The sequence below is a fragment of the Rhinolophus sinicus genome, linkage group LG03 (genome assembly GCF_036562045.2).
Source record: "Rhinolophus sinicus isolate RSC01 linkage group LG03, ASM3656204v1, whole genome shotgun sequence".
In the NCBI taxonomy this organism is placed as follows: Eukaryota; Metazoa; Chordata; class Mammalia; order Chiroptera; family Rhinolophidae; genus Rhinolophus; species Rhinolophus sinicus.
In genome coordinates this window covers 118,576,294-118,593,345 of record NC_133753.1, presented here as the reverse complement: position 1 = coordinate 118,593,345, position 17,052 = coordinate 118,576,294, and the positions used below count along the sequence as shown (strand labels likewise).

At 43.5% G+C, this 17,052-nt stretch overlaps 1 protein-coding gene and 1 long non-coding RNA gene across 3 annotated transcripts in view; one reads left to right on the top strand and one right to left on the bottom strand.

Annotated features, from left to right (window-relative positions):
- Positions 1-885: 885 nt before the first annotated feature.
- Positions 886-1,664, bottom strand: LOC141570668 (uncharacterized). The gene is made up of 2 exons (XR_012494962.1): positions 1,503-1,664; positions 886-1,276 (listed from the first exon to the last, which is right to left on the bottom strand). It is a non-coding gene; the product is annotated as an uncharacterized LOC141570668 (long non-coding RNA).
- A 364-nt stretch (positions 1,665-2,028) lies between these two features.
- The window catches only part of TNFAIP8 (TNF alpha induced protein 8), a 109,604-nt gene continuing 94,580 nt past the window's right edge, over positions 2,029-17,052 (top strand). Inside the window, exon 1 of one of the 2 annotated variants that reach the window (XM_074328570.1) lies at positions 2,029-2,204. Coding sequence is in view for 1 of the 2 variants with exons in the window: in XM_019746543.2 (XP_019602102.1) it covers position 2,204 (1 nt within the window). In the remaining variant the exon portion in view is untranslated. The remainder of the gene's footprint in view (positions 2,205-17,052) is intronic. The other variant, XM_019746543.2, reaches the window with a different exon arrangement.

Below are 17,052 nucleotides of genomic sequence, written 5' to 3'. Positions count from 1 at the left end.
ACCGACTACACCATATCGCCTAGGTGTGTAGGAGGCTATACCATTTAGTTTTGTATCAGTGCACCCTATGATGGTCACACAAAGAGAAACTGCCTAACCATTGGTTTCTTAAAAATGTGTCCCCATCCTTAAGGAGCTCATGACTATAAATCTTTTTTGGTGACAGAATACTTAGTTGGTTTTTGTTTACCATCAACAATCACAAACTGGGACACATTTTAATTTCATGAGCAAGTTTCATGGCTCTAGCATTTTTTATGCTGTTTTCTGATTAACCTTTTTAGAACATTTGAGGATGTCTCTCAGCCTTAAAATCCTTCTGACTTTCCACTTAGCCAGGGGTCAAATTCATATTCTTTAGTTCCTATAGAAAGAAAGTACTTAGATTTAGTCCTTTCCTATTGTTTTAGCTTCATTCCAATCCCCATTCCACTTCTTCCCCAAACCCTTTAATGCTTGAAAAATGTTTACTGTGCTCTTTTTCCACCTATAGCTTGTGCAGTTCACACTGCTTCTTCCAAACTCACTTCAGACACCACCACCTTCAGGAAGATCTTCCTGATGCTTTCCTCGCCCTCCTTATAGCTACAACCACAGGATGATGTCCTCTTGTAAACACCTCTGAACCTTGTGTATATTCCTATTTGAGGCATTAAACCCATATGTGTTATAATTTTTGTCTATTTCACCCACCAAATGTTTACTGTCCTGTCACCCAATCATGTTCTGCCACTTTGTAAATGTGTAATTTTGAGGAGGCTACTATTTTACTTCACTGTACCTCCCTACCCCTTTGTAAAATCAGGGTAGCGATAGGAGCCAGCTATAGCAACCTATAATCTACATTATAGGTTGTTAGGATTAGAGCAGTGACCTGCACATATTGTTTTGCTAGTTTTATTAATACCTAGCCCTCTCCCCAGAGCCACCATCTAGTAAGTGCTTAATGGATGTTCATGATATGGATGGATTCATCGTACTTCCAGGAACATCTAGCACCCTAGCCTTTGAGAATGGTTACCCTGGATCAGGGCTTCTCAGAAGGAAGGCCCAGATTCTACTCCATCCTGGTGGAGAACTTGTTTCTGCTCAGTGGCCAGGGGACATTACGATGAAGTCTTGGGGGGTGTGAGGTGATGGCTGAGACTGGGTTGCTTCCCAGGAGCCAAAAAAATGAGCCTTTAACTCAGAGAGGAAGCCCTGCAACCTCTGCGAATGGAAGCCATGAATCACAAGCGTGTCAGACATCACTGGGTAGACTTGAGGCCAATAGAAGCTGAAAAGCAAAAAAAAAAAAAAAAAAAATTAAGAGCAGGCGGGATTTCGGCCTCATAAGGACAATAATAATAATAATAACGGCAACTGACCCTAACATTCACGCGTACTTTTACATGACAGGCACAGTGCAAAAATACATGAGCTTATTTAACAGTTTCAACATTCTAGGAAGCTGGTATCTCATTTTACCAACCGAAGAAACTGAGAGGCCAGAAAAGTAATACCTTCCCTGCGTATGTCCCTAGCCGATCCAGACCCCTCTCTCCCAGAAGTCGCGCTCTGCAGTCTGGGTCTCGCTCCCAAGGCTCTCCAGCCCTGTTCCGCTTTCTCCAGAGAACTCTCCACGGTCCCCCAGGGACTTCAGGCCTGACCGCCCAGTCCCGGCTGCCAGGCTCCTCCTCCTCCCCGGTACGCCCCGCCCCCGGCCTCCCGGCTCCTCCTCCCTGCCCCGCCCCCGGCTTCCCGGCTCCTCCTCCCTGCCCCGCCCCCGGCCTCCCGGCTCTTCCTCCCTGCCCCGCCCCCGGCCTCCCGGCCCCGCCTCCCTGGTACTCCCCGCCCCCGGCCTCGGCCCCGCCTCCCTGGTACTCCCCGCCCCCGGCCTCCCGGCTCCTCCTCCCTGCCCCGCCCCCGGCCTCCCGGCTCTTCCTCCCTGCCCCGCCCCCGGCCTCCCGGCCCCGCCTCCCTGGTACTCCCCGCCCCCGGCCTCCCGGCTCCTCCTCCCTGCCCCGCCCCCGGCCTCCCGGCTCCTCCTCCCTGTCCCGCTCCGCCTCTGGTCTCCGACTCTTTTTCTCCCGCCGGCTCTGGCCCGCGCTCCGCTGAACTGTTCGCAGGAGTCCGCGAGCGTTCGAGAGACTAGGGAACTCCGCGCCGTCAGATCGCCCGGCTCACCTCTCAGTGTCCCGGCGCCCCCGCGCCCCCTGTTCCGAGTAAGTGTCTCCTGGCGCGCCCGTCCCGCACGCACCCTCACGGGGCTTCCCCGGCCGCTGGGCTGCGGGCAGCTCCTGGGGATGCGCTTTTCTCCCACCGAGAGTTTCGGGAGTGAGTGTGAGTGGGTGTGAGCGGGTGCGTGTGAGCGAGTGTGTGTAGGTCTGTGTTTAGGCGCGCACAGCTCCGGAAACTCCCCGGAGTTTTACCCAGTTCGTGCATCGCAGCGACAATCTGAGACCTTGGGTTAGAAGCCCCTACCGACTCGCGCCGACCCCTTAACTTCCACCTCCTGCCCGGAGCCCCACATGCTACTCCTTCCTTCCTTCTGTAGACGCGGCCCCCGCTACGTGTCACGCCCTCCTGGTAACCCCTCATGCTGTCGAAAGGGACTGGGTTATCAGGGTGCCCCAGATTGCAGACCAAGATGCTGGCCTGAGATTGTAATCCAACCCTGCATTGTAAAACGGGCAGGGACTGAAGTGTTGTCTTGAGATCATACGGTGGAAACTAACTTTGAAGAAGAAAGGTGTGTGTACGCACACGTGTGATAGTACAGCCCTAAGCACCTGACGCGAGACACCTGATGAGAGCCTCAGGGTGCTGTTAGGTACGTTCAAGACCACGCTGACCAACCAGGCTTGGGCACCTAAAGGATGTTTATTGATTCCGGGACACCATGTCTTTAAAGACAACTGATTTCGTAAAACGCCGTTCTGTATGGAAAGAGCATAGTGCCCTGTAGGAATCATGGAAAGAAGGAGACCGTAACTGAGTGTCCAGTGTTGAAATAACAAAATCCTTGAGTTACTTAAGACTGATAATTTTATCTAGTCCTCCATAAATTATGTTCATTGGGGGTCAAGTCAATACTATCTCAATGTAGGGCATATTTTTACATTACAAAGTTAATTAATCGCAGTACTGTACTTGAATCCATCTACAAAATGCTTCCCTGGCTCCTGAGGTCCCATCCAATTCGAATAGTCTGAATCCTTGTAGCTCTCAGTTTGTTCTTGCTGTGATCTTTCTGTGAAAGGAGAGATAGCCAGAAAATCTCCCCACTTTCTTGATAAGAAAATAATTCATCTAAGAAGTGCTGGAAGGGGAATGACATGTTGAGTAGAAATTATTCATTGAGGTGTAAGGATAACACAACTCTGTGGCTGAAGGAAATAACCAGAACAGAGCAGTCTTTTAAGTTGCCATTGTGCACTGGCAAGTGAAAGAGTTGTTAAGTCCTTCTAAGTCTGCTTATCACAGCAGATATTTTTATCCTGCTTTGAATTCTGTGTTACACAAAAGTGTTTCCACAGTGTTTTAACTAAGGTAACATTATGCTTTGTAATGTAAACATATGACTCCATCTCTTTAAGGAAAGAAATAATTATCACACTTAATTAAACACCTGGAAACGTTTATTGCCACCTTCTAATTAGATCTGTCATGGGGAGTTAAGTCAGCAAGTTGTGAACACTGCAGCTGGTAACACAGTTAGCTGTTTTGGTAGAATTTTTTTGGATGTCTGTTCCCCTCCATACACATTAATTGCCTCCCCAACCCCTTGCCCACCTTTTGAGATTTGCCTGTAATTTGAGTAAATAAAGTTTAGGGAAATGGATTACTACTTTACCTCCCTGTAAAATATGAATATCTTAGATATTGAATGTTTTGTATTAAGCTTTTTTGCATTAACAGACATAGGCTTTACAAGTCATTATATTAACCTAGATTATCTGATAATTTAAGAATTGTTAAGATATTATTAATATAAGAAGATTCCCCCAAAAGTGTAGTGATACTGCACAAATGGTCCTTTAAAATTTTTTCTTTAAGGGAGACTTTTGATTTAGTATTTCTTTGTTCCAGTGTTTTTAAATTTAATGAGAAGAGGAGTGTGAGCTGGAAAATCTCATCTTCGTTGTCTCTTAACTTTCTGTTTCTGACTATGTTTCTAGATACAGTTTTCACCTGCATTGTGAGGTGTTGTGAGGACAAGCTGTTTTGGGATCCTCATAGAATTTCAGAAACTGAAGGTGAACATGCACACAGCAAGGGCCAGGAACACCGTATTTTATGAGGCCTGTTCTCTGCAATTCTTTATTCTGTTGAAATTGGAGGAAAGGGTGTGTGGAGAGAAATGATTGCATCCAAACAGCACTCATTAGGAAATGCCATGTGGGGGGAGGAGCAGGCTTCTAGATGGTTGGTGGCTTGGGGAAGTTCAAATAGGGGATCCTGGAAGTTGAATCTGCCACAGTGCCACACTCCAGAGGTCTCATAGTTAATTGATCCAATTAATCCTTTTCTGCTTAGGATAGCCCCTTGGAAGTAACACATTCCTTCTTGGAGATGTCATTCAAACTCAGTCAGAATGGAGCTTTGTTTCCACACTAGGCAGAATTTGTATCTGGTACAAATCCAAGGGATTGAACATGGAGTAACCTTCAGGAGGCAGGGGAAGGTCAGTGATGACAATAAGGGCCACCTGTTTTCTCATCAAGGGGAAATGGAGCCCCGGTGCAGCCCCGGTACCAGGGGCACGGACTTGGGAAGTGGGGACCTGCACAGGGGCCAACCTGGGTAAAAAATGGACAGTTTCCCCCAATTTCGCATTCACAGAAAGAATGGAGTCTGAGACAGAAGGGAAGACACTGTGGTTCCAGATTAACTTTTATCACCTCACCCTTACTCACACTGCTCGCATCTTGCATTTAATACTAAATGTACACAGTATGAACTCAACAAACACTGATAAGGAGCTTTTAACACCCCAACTGTTAGGTTTTCCTGTGGGTAACAGTTTAATTCCAGCTTTCCTGTCTCTGGTTTTGATGACTTTGACCCTGAAGTCTGAGCCGACTGCAGTTCTAGACTTTTGTCCACCAGTGCTGCTCCTCAGTAGCTGCAAATGGATGATTCATGGAGGATAAAAAAATAATAATTAAAAAAAAAATCAGTGAACCTTGTTGTAAAATGTAAATGTAGTCAAATAGTATCCGGTGGATGTTAGTGTGTGGTCTACATTTTGGTGGTAAGAAGAGGAAATGAGCCACCGGTGGAGGGTAGATAATTCTAGAATGTGAGAGGCAAGAGGCAACTTAGTTACCACCTGGCCCTCGAGTCTTAAACTATAACATTTGCCATTATACAAGTTGGGAGGCTTCTCCCCTCAGTCCAGCTTGCAGGAGGCAAGCACCATTCATTCACGCAGCAGGCAGTTACTGAGCTCCAGTGTTCGTGCCACTGCACAACCCTCACGTACAGGTGAGGCCTGGGATCCAAGACGACTGATGACTTGCAGAAAAATGGTTGCTGGGAAAAATGGGTCCTTGAAGCTCAGCTGATAGTGGCAAAAATGGGTGCAGAACTCTGTTCCACAAAGGAAAATCAAGGCACTTCCTTAGGACATCAGAAGAACCATTTTCTTTTTATTTCTCAATAAGACTGAATAAACATATTTCTTCTGATGTGTCAGTAACCAGTGTTATAACTGCAAATAACCAGGATTATAGCTGCAATAAACCTGATTCCAACAGGATTTTGTTTTCTTGGCCTTTTATGACAAGCATAGAAGTTGCTGAGAAACTTGTTTTAAAATGTCACAGGTGCTGCAATATGCAGGTAATATCCACCCATCTTTTTCGTGAGCATTTGCTTTTTCTCTAGTGGCAAGTATTTAGGGTTTAGAACCAAGACAGCAGAGGTTCACAACCAGCTGGAAAGCTGGATGGGCATTAAGTTTGTTTTTCTAGGGTTGTGCTTTTTCCTATAGACATGAGGGGTCATAGACCAGCACGGCTATATTTTCCTCAAGGTGACTTAAGGCTAGGCATCTAGCAATCTTCCCCCCCAAAAAAGAAACAAAAAACTGGTAAGAATCCACAGGAATGGGCCTCTACTGGACTTATAAACACACCAGAGTTTCTTTCTTCACTAACTGAATGGAATTAAGTCCCAAATTCCACTTGTTGTCATGTCCTTAAACATTGGGAATAACGATCACTTTTAGTTTAGTCAATAAGTGGCTGGTTCACATGACTGTTATTAGGTTGGTGCAAAAGTAATTGTGATTTTGGCAATTATTTTTAACCTTTTAAACCGCAGTTACTTTTGCACCAATCTAATGGAATCAGCTGTTCATGGCTCAGCCACCACTGGCTGTGTGACTTTGGACAGCCTACTTAAGCTCTCTGAGCCTGTTTCTTCACCTTAAAATGGGATAGTATTGACATCATAGGATTGTTGTGTGGATTAAATACCAAAGTGTTCCTTCCTCTCCAGTTGTCCAGTGTGCCGAAGTCACCCAGCAAGGGGTGGGCTGTTGGACTGACCAAATCGGTCTAATCTAAAGAGGTTGGTGTTTATACTGGGTCACAATGGAGTAGAGAGGGAGAGTCATAACTTGTACCTCATGTGCTTTTAGCATAAATTTTCTTTTTCCCCCTCAAAACAATGCCAGAGGAGCCCAGAGAATGGAGTGAATGTAGCACAATATGGTGATTCCCAGCTGCAGGGTCATGTGATTATATAGGCAAATCTTGATGCTGCTGCTGAAGAGAAATAGGCCAGGGCAGGGTGTCTGGATTTTAGGTGTCTGAGCTTCATAGAAAGGCATGGCATCCATAAGCCACCCTGTGCGTGAACGGAGCTTTTCTAAGACCCATTATAGTTACGTTGTGAGCATTGGGTTGGCCTTTTATCTCTGGAGGCTCTTGTTTAAAACGTAATGGATGAAACCAGATTATCCAAAGATAGATATGTCTTAGCTGCCCTAGGTGTCGCAAAGAGACTCAGGCTGGCATGTCTTCAGGGGAACTTGTGAGAGTTCCGGGAGGCAGAGGGCAGGCATGAATCTGCAGGGTTGTCCACTGGGGCAAGCTCTTCTGGGCGTTCAAGTACACTCAGGAATATTTAAAAGGAGCCAAAAAGTAAGAAACAGCCCACACGGCTAATACCTTCTCTAAGCCTGGCTCTTACTCCTTCAAACCAAATTCATTTAGTTTAAGTCTCCTCCACTCCCAGCTATCTTATTTATTTTGAAAAAAAAAAAAGTTTCTTATAATATGACTGTGAACCCAAGTAAGGGAAACAGGTTGTGGTGTGTGCGTTGGAGACCTAACTATCCTCACCCTTTCCTACCTCTGGCTCTTGAGCTGACTGGGTTCTGGCTCTCACACCCATGCAGATGCCAGAAGAGAATTCTGCACAAATTCCTCGGGCTTCCGAGAGAGACCGCAGGCATAATGTCGGCAACCGTTTGCAACGTTCAAAATTTTGATGTCTGAGACCTTTAAGAAATAAGTCCAGTACCTAATTCCACCACTCTGAGATCAGGAAAAAACTCCTTTATTTTTCCTTCTTCTCTATTGAAAAAGATAAGGTCGTTTTCTGGGAAATGGTGTTCACTTAAATACTATCACCGCCCTAAAAGGGCAGAGCAGTCTTCACTTAGCGATGGACTTCCTTCTGCCCTGGTTCAGAGCGAGGTTCCCAGTGACTCATGGAGTATACCTGGAGGAGGTGAAGGAGCTCAGACTGCCCCAAGCGTCTGGCGATGGCGTCTCTGTTGCACACTCTTAGCCATTTTCTTCCTTTGCTTTTATTGCCTGGATTGACTAATCGTGCCTGAAAGAACGGCCACTATTACTTGTCAGGGGGAGAGACCATGTATCAACAGGGAGCCCCCCAAGGAAGTAAGCAGCCCCTACCCTGGGTGGGGTGGTTTGAGACTGTTTATCTGGACAGTCACAAAAGTGAAACACCAAATGAAACTGCACTTTTCTAATGTCTTACTGTATTTATTTGTAACAAGGTTCTCAGGTGCATAGCCAATTGAAAATCCCTAATGTCTTGTCTATAAAGATTATTCAGGCAGCAGCTATCTGTAGGGTTTTGTTTGTTTGTTTGTTTTGGCAGTGGAAAGAGCAAATCTCTTGAAACTGCAGAGTAGCTTTAAAGTTTAAAGAAGATTGAAATGTACACGCACAAAATGAACACCTCTGTACCCATCCTAAGAAATAACAAAGTAGTTTTTCAAGTAGGTCCTCGCTGGCCTGAAAAATGTGGACCAACAACCAGGTCAAGAACAGAAAATAACAATCCAAACCGCTAGTGGTGTCCCACAAATAGATTCAGGAATTCAAAACCATGAAGCAGAGACATTGAGGAAACTGCTCAGTGTTCATTAGTTGAAAATCTAGATTTCGAATCACTGGCAATGCTGACACCATCATCGAAGTGTCGGCTGACTTGAGGACATCTCATGTTGCTTTGTAGATCACTGACATGGGAAGAGCGTCCTTTTTTTCAGGAGTGGCTCATGTTGGGAGGAGCCCCCGGCCCAAGACTCTGAGTTGCCAAATCGCCTGTTTTCCCTACCCTAGGTCTACCTCCCTGTCCAGAGGTCCTGACACCTACAGCAATCAGCCCTGTTCTCAGAGTTCCTCTCTCATTTCATGACGGTGGGCATTGGAATATGGAGAACAGACTTTTTTCTTTGAAGCCATCTTTTTGTAACCTTTGTCCTCCATTTTTTTTTTTTTTTAACATTTTGAGTTGTGCTAGTCCGTGAGATTTTCTTCCTTATTTCTGAATTCTAATCAATTTTTGATTTATCATTTTAATAGGGGCCATAGGAATTAGGAATAATAAAGGCTATGGATGATACATACTACTAATTCTAGTAGAAACACTACTTTTTCCCTCTAGGTTTAAATACTTGACTATGGACCAACAAGTATGAAAATGGACTAATTTGAGTCTTGCCTCAGTCTTCTTCTCTATCCAGCCTTCCTCCAGGTTTGCTGCCCCAGAGTCCAGCACATCACGGTTCTCCCAGCCTCACAATCTTGAAGGGGTAAAATTAGGGGTGGGTGTGCTTGGAGGAGGTTGGGCAGTAACTTGTGGAGATAAGAGGACAGATTTATCGCTGCCCTTTCTGTGTCCCACTCCTCCCCCATATCCACACACACTTGCTGCCTTTGAATGAAGTTGGGGGGAGCATAAGGTGCCCATTGCTGAGGAAACCATTTTCTGCTCTTGTAGTGTCTGTTTTCATCAGGGGATAAAATCTTTCCTGAAGTTTCCTCAGGCCTCCTTGGCCAGAACTTAGTCATAGCTGCAAGGGAAGCTGTGAAAGTGAGTAGTGGGTGTTGACAGAACCTCCACAGTGGGAAGTGGCTGTACCAATAGGAAAAAGAGAGAGGGTTATGATTATGGGGCAGACATAGAACATCTGCTCTGGACTCAGCTCCCATGCCCTAGAAGATGTCTAGCTAAGGCCATCACTATTACAAATAATAATCCCAAATAATAATAATAAATGAAAACTAGCTACCCATGATGAGTAAGTAGTTGGGAGGAAAAAAAGACGTGGAAGGTGATGAAAATCACATATACTTAATTACTACCAGCAGTGACTCTTTCATGTTAAGGATTGTAGGTTTATAAAAATTGCACTGAAAAAAAAAAAAGGAAAAGAATGCACTAGTTACTTTTGAAACAGCATCCTGCATTCAAACCTGGAAGATGCCCGTCAGAGAAAGTTCTTTTTGTTTCTGGAAATGTTCACAACCCCAGGAACAGTAATCATGACAAACATTTGTCGAGTTCTTATAATGGGCCAGGTACTGTGCTAAGTGCTTATATACATTTTTTCATTTTGTCTTCATAACCCATCTATGAGAAGGGTGTTACTGTTAATCCATGTTTACAGATGAGGAATTGAGGTTTGGGGAGATTAAATAGCGTGCCACAGATGCCTGGCCAAGTTGAGATTCACACCGATGCAGTTCTGCCACCACCTACACTTGTGCTGTGAATAAAACTGCAAACGCCCTCATTTTCTGTGAACTCTCAAAGGCTGCTACCTCTCCAACGATTAGGATTTGCTTCATAACTTGTGTCCCAATTTTGTTTTTCACATTTTGTTATTTTCAGTAGTAGAAAGGTGAACCGTGGGAGTCTGCCCAGCTGGCACTCACTCACCTGGTGACCTCAACAAGCCACTAGTCGCCTCTGCCAGACTCGGAGTGAGACAGAGTGTGCAGGGCCATGTCCCAGCACTCAAGGTCTGTCATTTGTGGACCTGTTTCCATCTGCAGATTGTACCAAAAACCTGTGTTTATTTCAAATGTAATTCAGAGTAGGGGGTGTGGAAGTTCAAAGTCAATGGAGCTGCACTTCCCAAACGGACCTCTATGTTTTCCTAGGAAGAAGTTGGATTATTTTAGTAATAACCCAGAGAAATGTGTCTTTTCATTATTGGCTCATGTTGCAGAGTACCAATCTGTGTGATAGCAAATTTGTTCTCTGGTTATAGAGTCTTGGTGTGAGGCAAATTTGATAAAAGCTGGGACAACTTCTTGATGGTCATGGTGCTGAAGTTTCACCTGCAGAATGCTTGGGCAGCAGGGGAGGTGACCTGCATACATGCCAGACTGTGTGTGCTTCTCGCCTGTGGCTGTAATGCCAGTTGTGCAATGGAGCCATTGCTCCTAGGTCCCAGCCCCACAATTCAGAACCCGTGCAGACCTTGAGAGAGCCAGTATTTCTTCACCTAGTTTCTGAACTCATGTTGCTAACGCTGTAACAGCACCTGGGGTGTGGCGGTTTACTTAGACTTTAGGATGCTTCAAATTTGGGGGAAATTGTTTTGTTCAGTTTTTTTTTTTAATCTGTTGCTAATAGTTTGCATGGGAAGCTGAGTAGGGGAATAACAGGGGTAAGTTCCATGTCTAATTCTAGGGACTTGAAGCTGCCCTAGGCTGGTATGTTCAATGCTACAACTTGTAGTCAAGTGATTAATCTTATGCTTGTGAGACCCAACAAACAGCTTTTTGCAATTCCAGTAGGCATTCAAGAGCTCATTTTAAATTGAGATTGGCTTTGAGTTATTTTGGAGCACATCATTTGCTATAAGCTTTAAGAAATAATTTAAGGTGTTATAAGGCAAATTTAATTAAAATAATGTAGATGGAATCATTTACCTTAAACATGGAAAGTTCATTGAAACTCAAGTCTTTCATAAGACAGTGGCTCCCAGCTGATTTGCTGCCGGGCCTTTCCCTCCTCTGTACCTTACAGTCTTTCCCATCAGTTGGCTTTTGCTGTGCTGACACACCTAGATCTTCTTAACAATTTAAAAAAAAACAAACACTTTTATTGTCAAATACAACACAATTACCAAAAAACCCCACACAAAACAAATGCACACTTTAGTGAATTACTATAAGGCAAGCACTCATTTAACCATCACTCAGGTCAAGAAATACAACTTTGCCAGCCACCCCAAAAGCGCCTTCACATACCCTGTTCCAGTGACCTTCCCCTCTGTCCCTCCGAAAGTGAATGCTACCCCAACTTTCATAGTAATCGCTTCCTCGCGCTCTGCTGTTTTATCACCCAAGTAGCAGCCTGACCCACAGTAGTCTAGTCTTGCCCGTTTCTTAAAAACTTGATGTGTCTTAAGTCTCTTTGAAGCTACAGATTCCCTTAACATCTTCACCCATTTAAAAAATATAATTTTGTTGTTGTTGTTGTGGATGGACCTGGGCTGTTGGATCGGTAGAGTTTCCTACAGTCTTGATAGCAAGGAAGATGCATATTCATGGTGCACTTCAACTTGTTCCTTTGCCCTCTATCCTGCATCTGGGTCCAAAGGCTTAATCAGACTCAGCTTTGATCACTTTGACAAGATTACAGGTGCTCCTGTATCCTGTCACTGGGAGGCACGTGATGTCTGGTTTTTCCTTTTTGACATTAGCAGCTGTTGATTCTTACTGTCTAGACCTATTAATTTATTGGGGATTGCAGAATGGTGATATTCTAATTCTACCATTTTGATTTATTAGCTGGAATAATTTAGAAGGATAGGCTTCCCTTCAATCTATAATTTGATTACCCAATGGTATAGTTCACATAGAAATATAGTGATAAATGCTAGATTCTGTCCAGTTTTCAAGAATTGGTTTCCTGTTATTCTCAGAAGGTGAATATTGGGTTATTTAAATTGTTATGATTGAAGAATTAAATATATTTGATGGGTTTCAATCCATTGAAATTTAAATTTTACTAAGACTCCAGTAGTCCCATCTTTGACCAGTTGGCTCCTCAGTTCTTCAGCCATGTCCTTAGTAATCTTTGGTAGCTTCTGTGCTACCTGGTATGTTAAGGGGATCTAGGCTTGTCTTGTACGTTCCTGCCTTGACCTGGAATTAGCCATTTCTTCAGTGGTATTTCAGGGCCATCATCCAGGCACTAGGGATGATCATGCACTGGAATGGTCATTGTTTCTAGGCCTTTTTACTGGTCAGAGCTGTGAAAATACATGCATGCACCTGCACACATTTACACACAAACATAAATACACATAGAAAGATATAATACATTGTGAGTTCATATTGATATTTCCAAGCCAAGTTCAAGACTGTAGGTTTTTGTTTACCCTCTTCTATATGACATTTGTATTTCCTTTCTTCCACGCTTAGGATCCTAGTTTTGTAGTCACAGGGGGGATAGAATATCTTATAATTACCCATTTAATTGTCCTGTATTCAACATATACCAGTCTCCTCCTTTCTATAGGTAACTACCATGTTTCCCCAAAAATAAGACTTAGCCAGGCAGTCAGCTCTAATGCGTCTTTTGGAGCAAAAATATAAGACCCAGTCTTATATAAAACTGGGTATTATATTATATTATATTATATTATATTATATTATATTATAGGCCAGGTCTTATATTATAGTAAAATAAAACGGGGCCTTATATTAAGTTTTGCTCCAAAAGATGCACTAGAGCTGATTGTCCGGCTAGGCTTATTTTCGGGGAAACACGGTATGTAAGTCCTGCTTATTATCAGTCCTCATATCAGTGACCTAGACATTTTTGTTGAAGCTCTTTCTGCATTAGACTCCTTAGGTAGAACTCATGGGAACAATATACTCTAATATTTTTGTTTTTTTCTAATTTTTTCATTATGCTTTGTGACCTTTTATGATAGATCAGTTTTGTTGGATATAACATCCTTGGCCCACATTTTCTTTCCTTAGAATCTTAAATATGGTCCTCCATTTTCTTCTGACAAAGTATTGTTGTCAAAAACTCTTGATTGTGATTATCTAATTTTCTTTCCCTCTATATGACCTATTCTTTTAGCACTTTTGAGAGCATTGACTATATCTCTGTTGCTTTCAATTTGCTATCTACCTAGCATTCCAGTACAGTGATTAGTGAGGTTTTATGTTACCAAACCCAAGTTTATGACCTGGCCAACCCTCGTGCCAAATAAGCTCTCCCTCCTGTTAACCCAGAATAAGCCATTTGCTCTCAGTACATATAGCCTTTTATCTTTGTAACCTCAGCTATACCTTGTAAAGTGTATAGCATTAGCACTAAATTATACACTTGTTTATGAAATAAGTGATGTGGTAGGATGTAGGTGTTTTTCTTTCCTTTTTGGCCCGCCAGGAATTGCCCTGCCCTTTTGTCTCTTGTCCTCCAATCAGGCGGCCTTGCCTCAGACATAGCTGTGCTCACTGAGAAAGGCTCTTCCCTGAGCAGAAGGGTGTGGGTCCTGAGTTGTCCCTATACACAGAGGGTCACGCTGTTAGACCATATTCTCATGTTACTGTGTTTTCATGACTAGCACACTGGGAATCCCCGGCTCCCAGAGTGTCCGGTTCTACAGCGAATGCCCCTGTGGTTTTGTGCAGGCTTCCCTCCCCGTTGTGGGTTTTAGGTATGGCTCCTGGGATCAGTGACCTCATTGTGGCTTTAAACGCCCAGGCCCCTGGCATGCAGGGCCCAGGCCCTAGCCTCTCTGAGGCCGCTGGGGTGCTGCCTGCCCTTCCCTTTCTTGGCTGACCTTTTTACTTTTCACTTCTTGGCCACCAGAACCCATGGCGGGATATCAAACTGGCAGCCCTAGGCCCAGCTGTAATCCCTGATGTGTTTTGTTCAACATACACACTGTGTTGTGTTTTTAAAATTTAAACGCCAGTTAGTGTTGCAGGCATGTTAGTTTGGTCAAAGCCTTAGCGGCTTGCTGCTGCGTGGTCCTGGTCATTTATCTGTCTGCCTTCTACATAGAGTTACGTCTGTGACCTCTGACCTTTGTATCTCATGTTTCTCAGCACATTCGTTATATGGGCATGACCTTGGGCTGCCCGATTTTATGCTTGTCCTGTGTTAGTCTAGCAATGTCCTCACCCTAGTTCTCCCTGTTAGGTCCTGGCCTATGGGCCGTGCAGCCTTTTCTCCCTCTGCCTCTTGAATTCCTCAGTGCCATGTAACTAACAGAAAAAAAAAAAGAAAAAAAAAAAGCATAAACATTATGATACGTAGTTTTTAAAAACATTCACCCTACGAAAGCAATGATGAGAAAGAATAACCCCGCAGTAATGGAATAGTGTCGCTGCCCCCAGTGGATTGAAGGCTGAGGTGAGCTCTTATTTCCAGTATGAAGAAATAGTGAAACCCCATAGCCTTGACCACCCCAGGGAACTCTCACTGGTAGCAGTCGGTGATATGGAAAAGCTGCCATGACATGAGAAATTTCTCTGTTTGACCCGCTTTTCTGTTCTTGGTCAGTACCCCGAGGTAGGAACTGCAGAGTCAGACTCCGTACTCTTGTGGCTGAGCCCCAGGAGGCAGCTTACCAGCCTGATCACCCTACTGTGTTTTTTCCCAGATCTAGCATTTCAAGTTTCCATTGAAACAGTGCTGGGAATGACTCTTAGCTGCTAGGCCTCTCCGCAGACAAATACGGACTTGCGTAAAAACGTAACCCTTTTCTGGTCTGCTTTTATTAATTCAGCAGAAATCATGCTGAAGACGTTTTCTTCTTTTCTTGCTTCCAGCTGCTTGTATTTTTTGCCTTTTGCCTCATTGATCCCCGTATGAGTCAGCTGATGCTCAATATTTATTGAGCACTTACCATGTGCCAAGCATTGTACTAAGGTCTTTATATGCATTGCCAAATCCTAGGTCCCATTATGACTATCCCCATTTCAAAGATGAGGAAACAGACTATGAGAGTTTAAGTTCTTAGCCAAGGTCGAAAGCATAGCTGATATTCACATCCATTGGTTCTTAACCATATTGCTGTGCTTTCCCCTGCAGAAACAGACTTCACGTAGTCAGCTTGCAGGGGCTTGTCGTAGGTCAGTAACAGAACTGGGCTCCAGGGCTTGGAGGGTGCAGCTGGTTACATAGGATGTTTAGATCGTGAACAGACTTTTCTCAGGAGCTATTCAAGATCCATAATATAGCCTCTGCAGCATGACTGGGAGGGGGATTGGGGAGTTATGCAGACATGGCTGGGTCTCACAGCCTGGGTGAGTCCCAGGTTTGAAAATCCTGTCGTTAGGGCTGGGGAGAGCTTCGTATCTTTCTGATAAGTCAGCATTATAACCAGAGTTTGCTTGTTAATGACAAGGGACAGGAGAAGGGTGGTGAAACCTAAATGTGTCCATTTTGGAACTTGTTAGACATTCTAGTATTGAACTGGGTTAGAAATTCTAGGGGTGGATTTGGTGGAAAAAGAAGTTACAATTCTCTGAAATAAAATTTTTGCGTTTCTTTCTGTGCTGGCTCTACATATGTTCTCAGAATGTCTTTTTTTGTTAAAGCATCATATTTCTATTCAAGGGCATATTATAGACAAATTTTGCTTCCATGGTCTTTTTGAAATAATTTAGCAAAGGATGCAGATATTATTTGGTTCTCTCTAACGGAAAAAGCCCTGAACAGGTGTGTGGAAGGTGGGCTGTGCAGTGACTGGCTATGTAATCTCACTGAGACGGTCAATCCTCTAGGTCGTAAGTACCACATCTAAGAAATGTAAGGTGTAGACTAGATGATCTCTAATCCCTCTGAAATTTCATGGTTTTGATTGTTATCTCCAGCACATTTCATTGTCATTTAAAGCATTGAAACCAGGGAAGGCTGAAGCCATGGGTAGAGCAAGAAGGGTACTGCCTGGCACGCTCTGGAAGGCATGCTCTCTGCCCTGTGTGGAATGAGGAATTCTGCTCAAGGGGTTCAAGGTGGAAAGCCAGCACTCTGGCCCTGATTCTTTCCAGGAGGCTCCAGAGCTACAAAATGAGACACTTCTGTGAGTGCATTTATTTTTAGATTCTCTTTGTGTTCCTCTTCATTGCTAAGATAAGTGACTGCTAACTATGTTAACAAATGAGGAAATTTGCTAAATTATGTCTTACACAACAGAGCATATGTAACTATCCAAGAAGCTGATACAAATGACCACAAGTGAATTCAGTTTGGGATAAAAACAGTTCACTACAGTGTCGTTTTTAAGAATGTAAAAGAAGAAAACGCTCAACAACTTACATATGCAGCCACAGCTTAAAGACATTATATTTCCTTGAGATGAAACATTATACAATATTAGAACAAAGTTGGTCTCTGTGCACTGATATGGAAAGATCTCCAAGACAGATTAAATAAAAAAGCAAAATAATGATTTCATTATGTTTTTTTAAAAGGCATATTATACGTTTACGAGCACATAAGCATGTTTTTAGAAGCATGGACAATATACTAGTAATAGCGGAACTATGGGTGGGAAGAAGGGAAAGGAATTTAACTTTTCATTGTGTACCTTCTATACTGCTTAACTTTCATAACAAAAATATATTTGGTAAAGGACAAATTTAAATTTCTGTTGAGTTTTTGAGGCATTCTAATACTTCCTTGGAACACTCTGTACAAATAAAGCATGTTAAGAAAAGCAAGCTGTAAACATTTTAGGCTCTGAACATTCAGTAACTCCTGCATTCCATCCCATGTACTCTTCTTAACACACAGCTCTCCAGTTACTGTGTC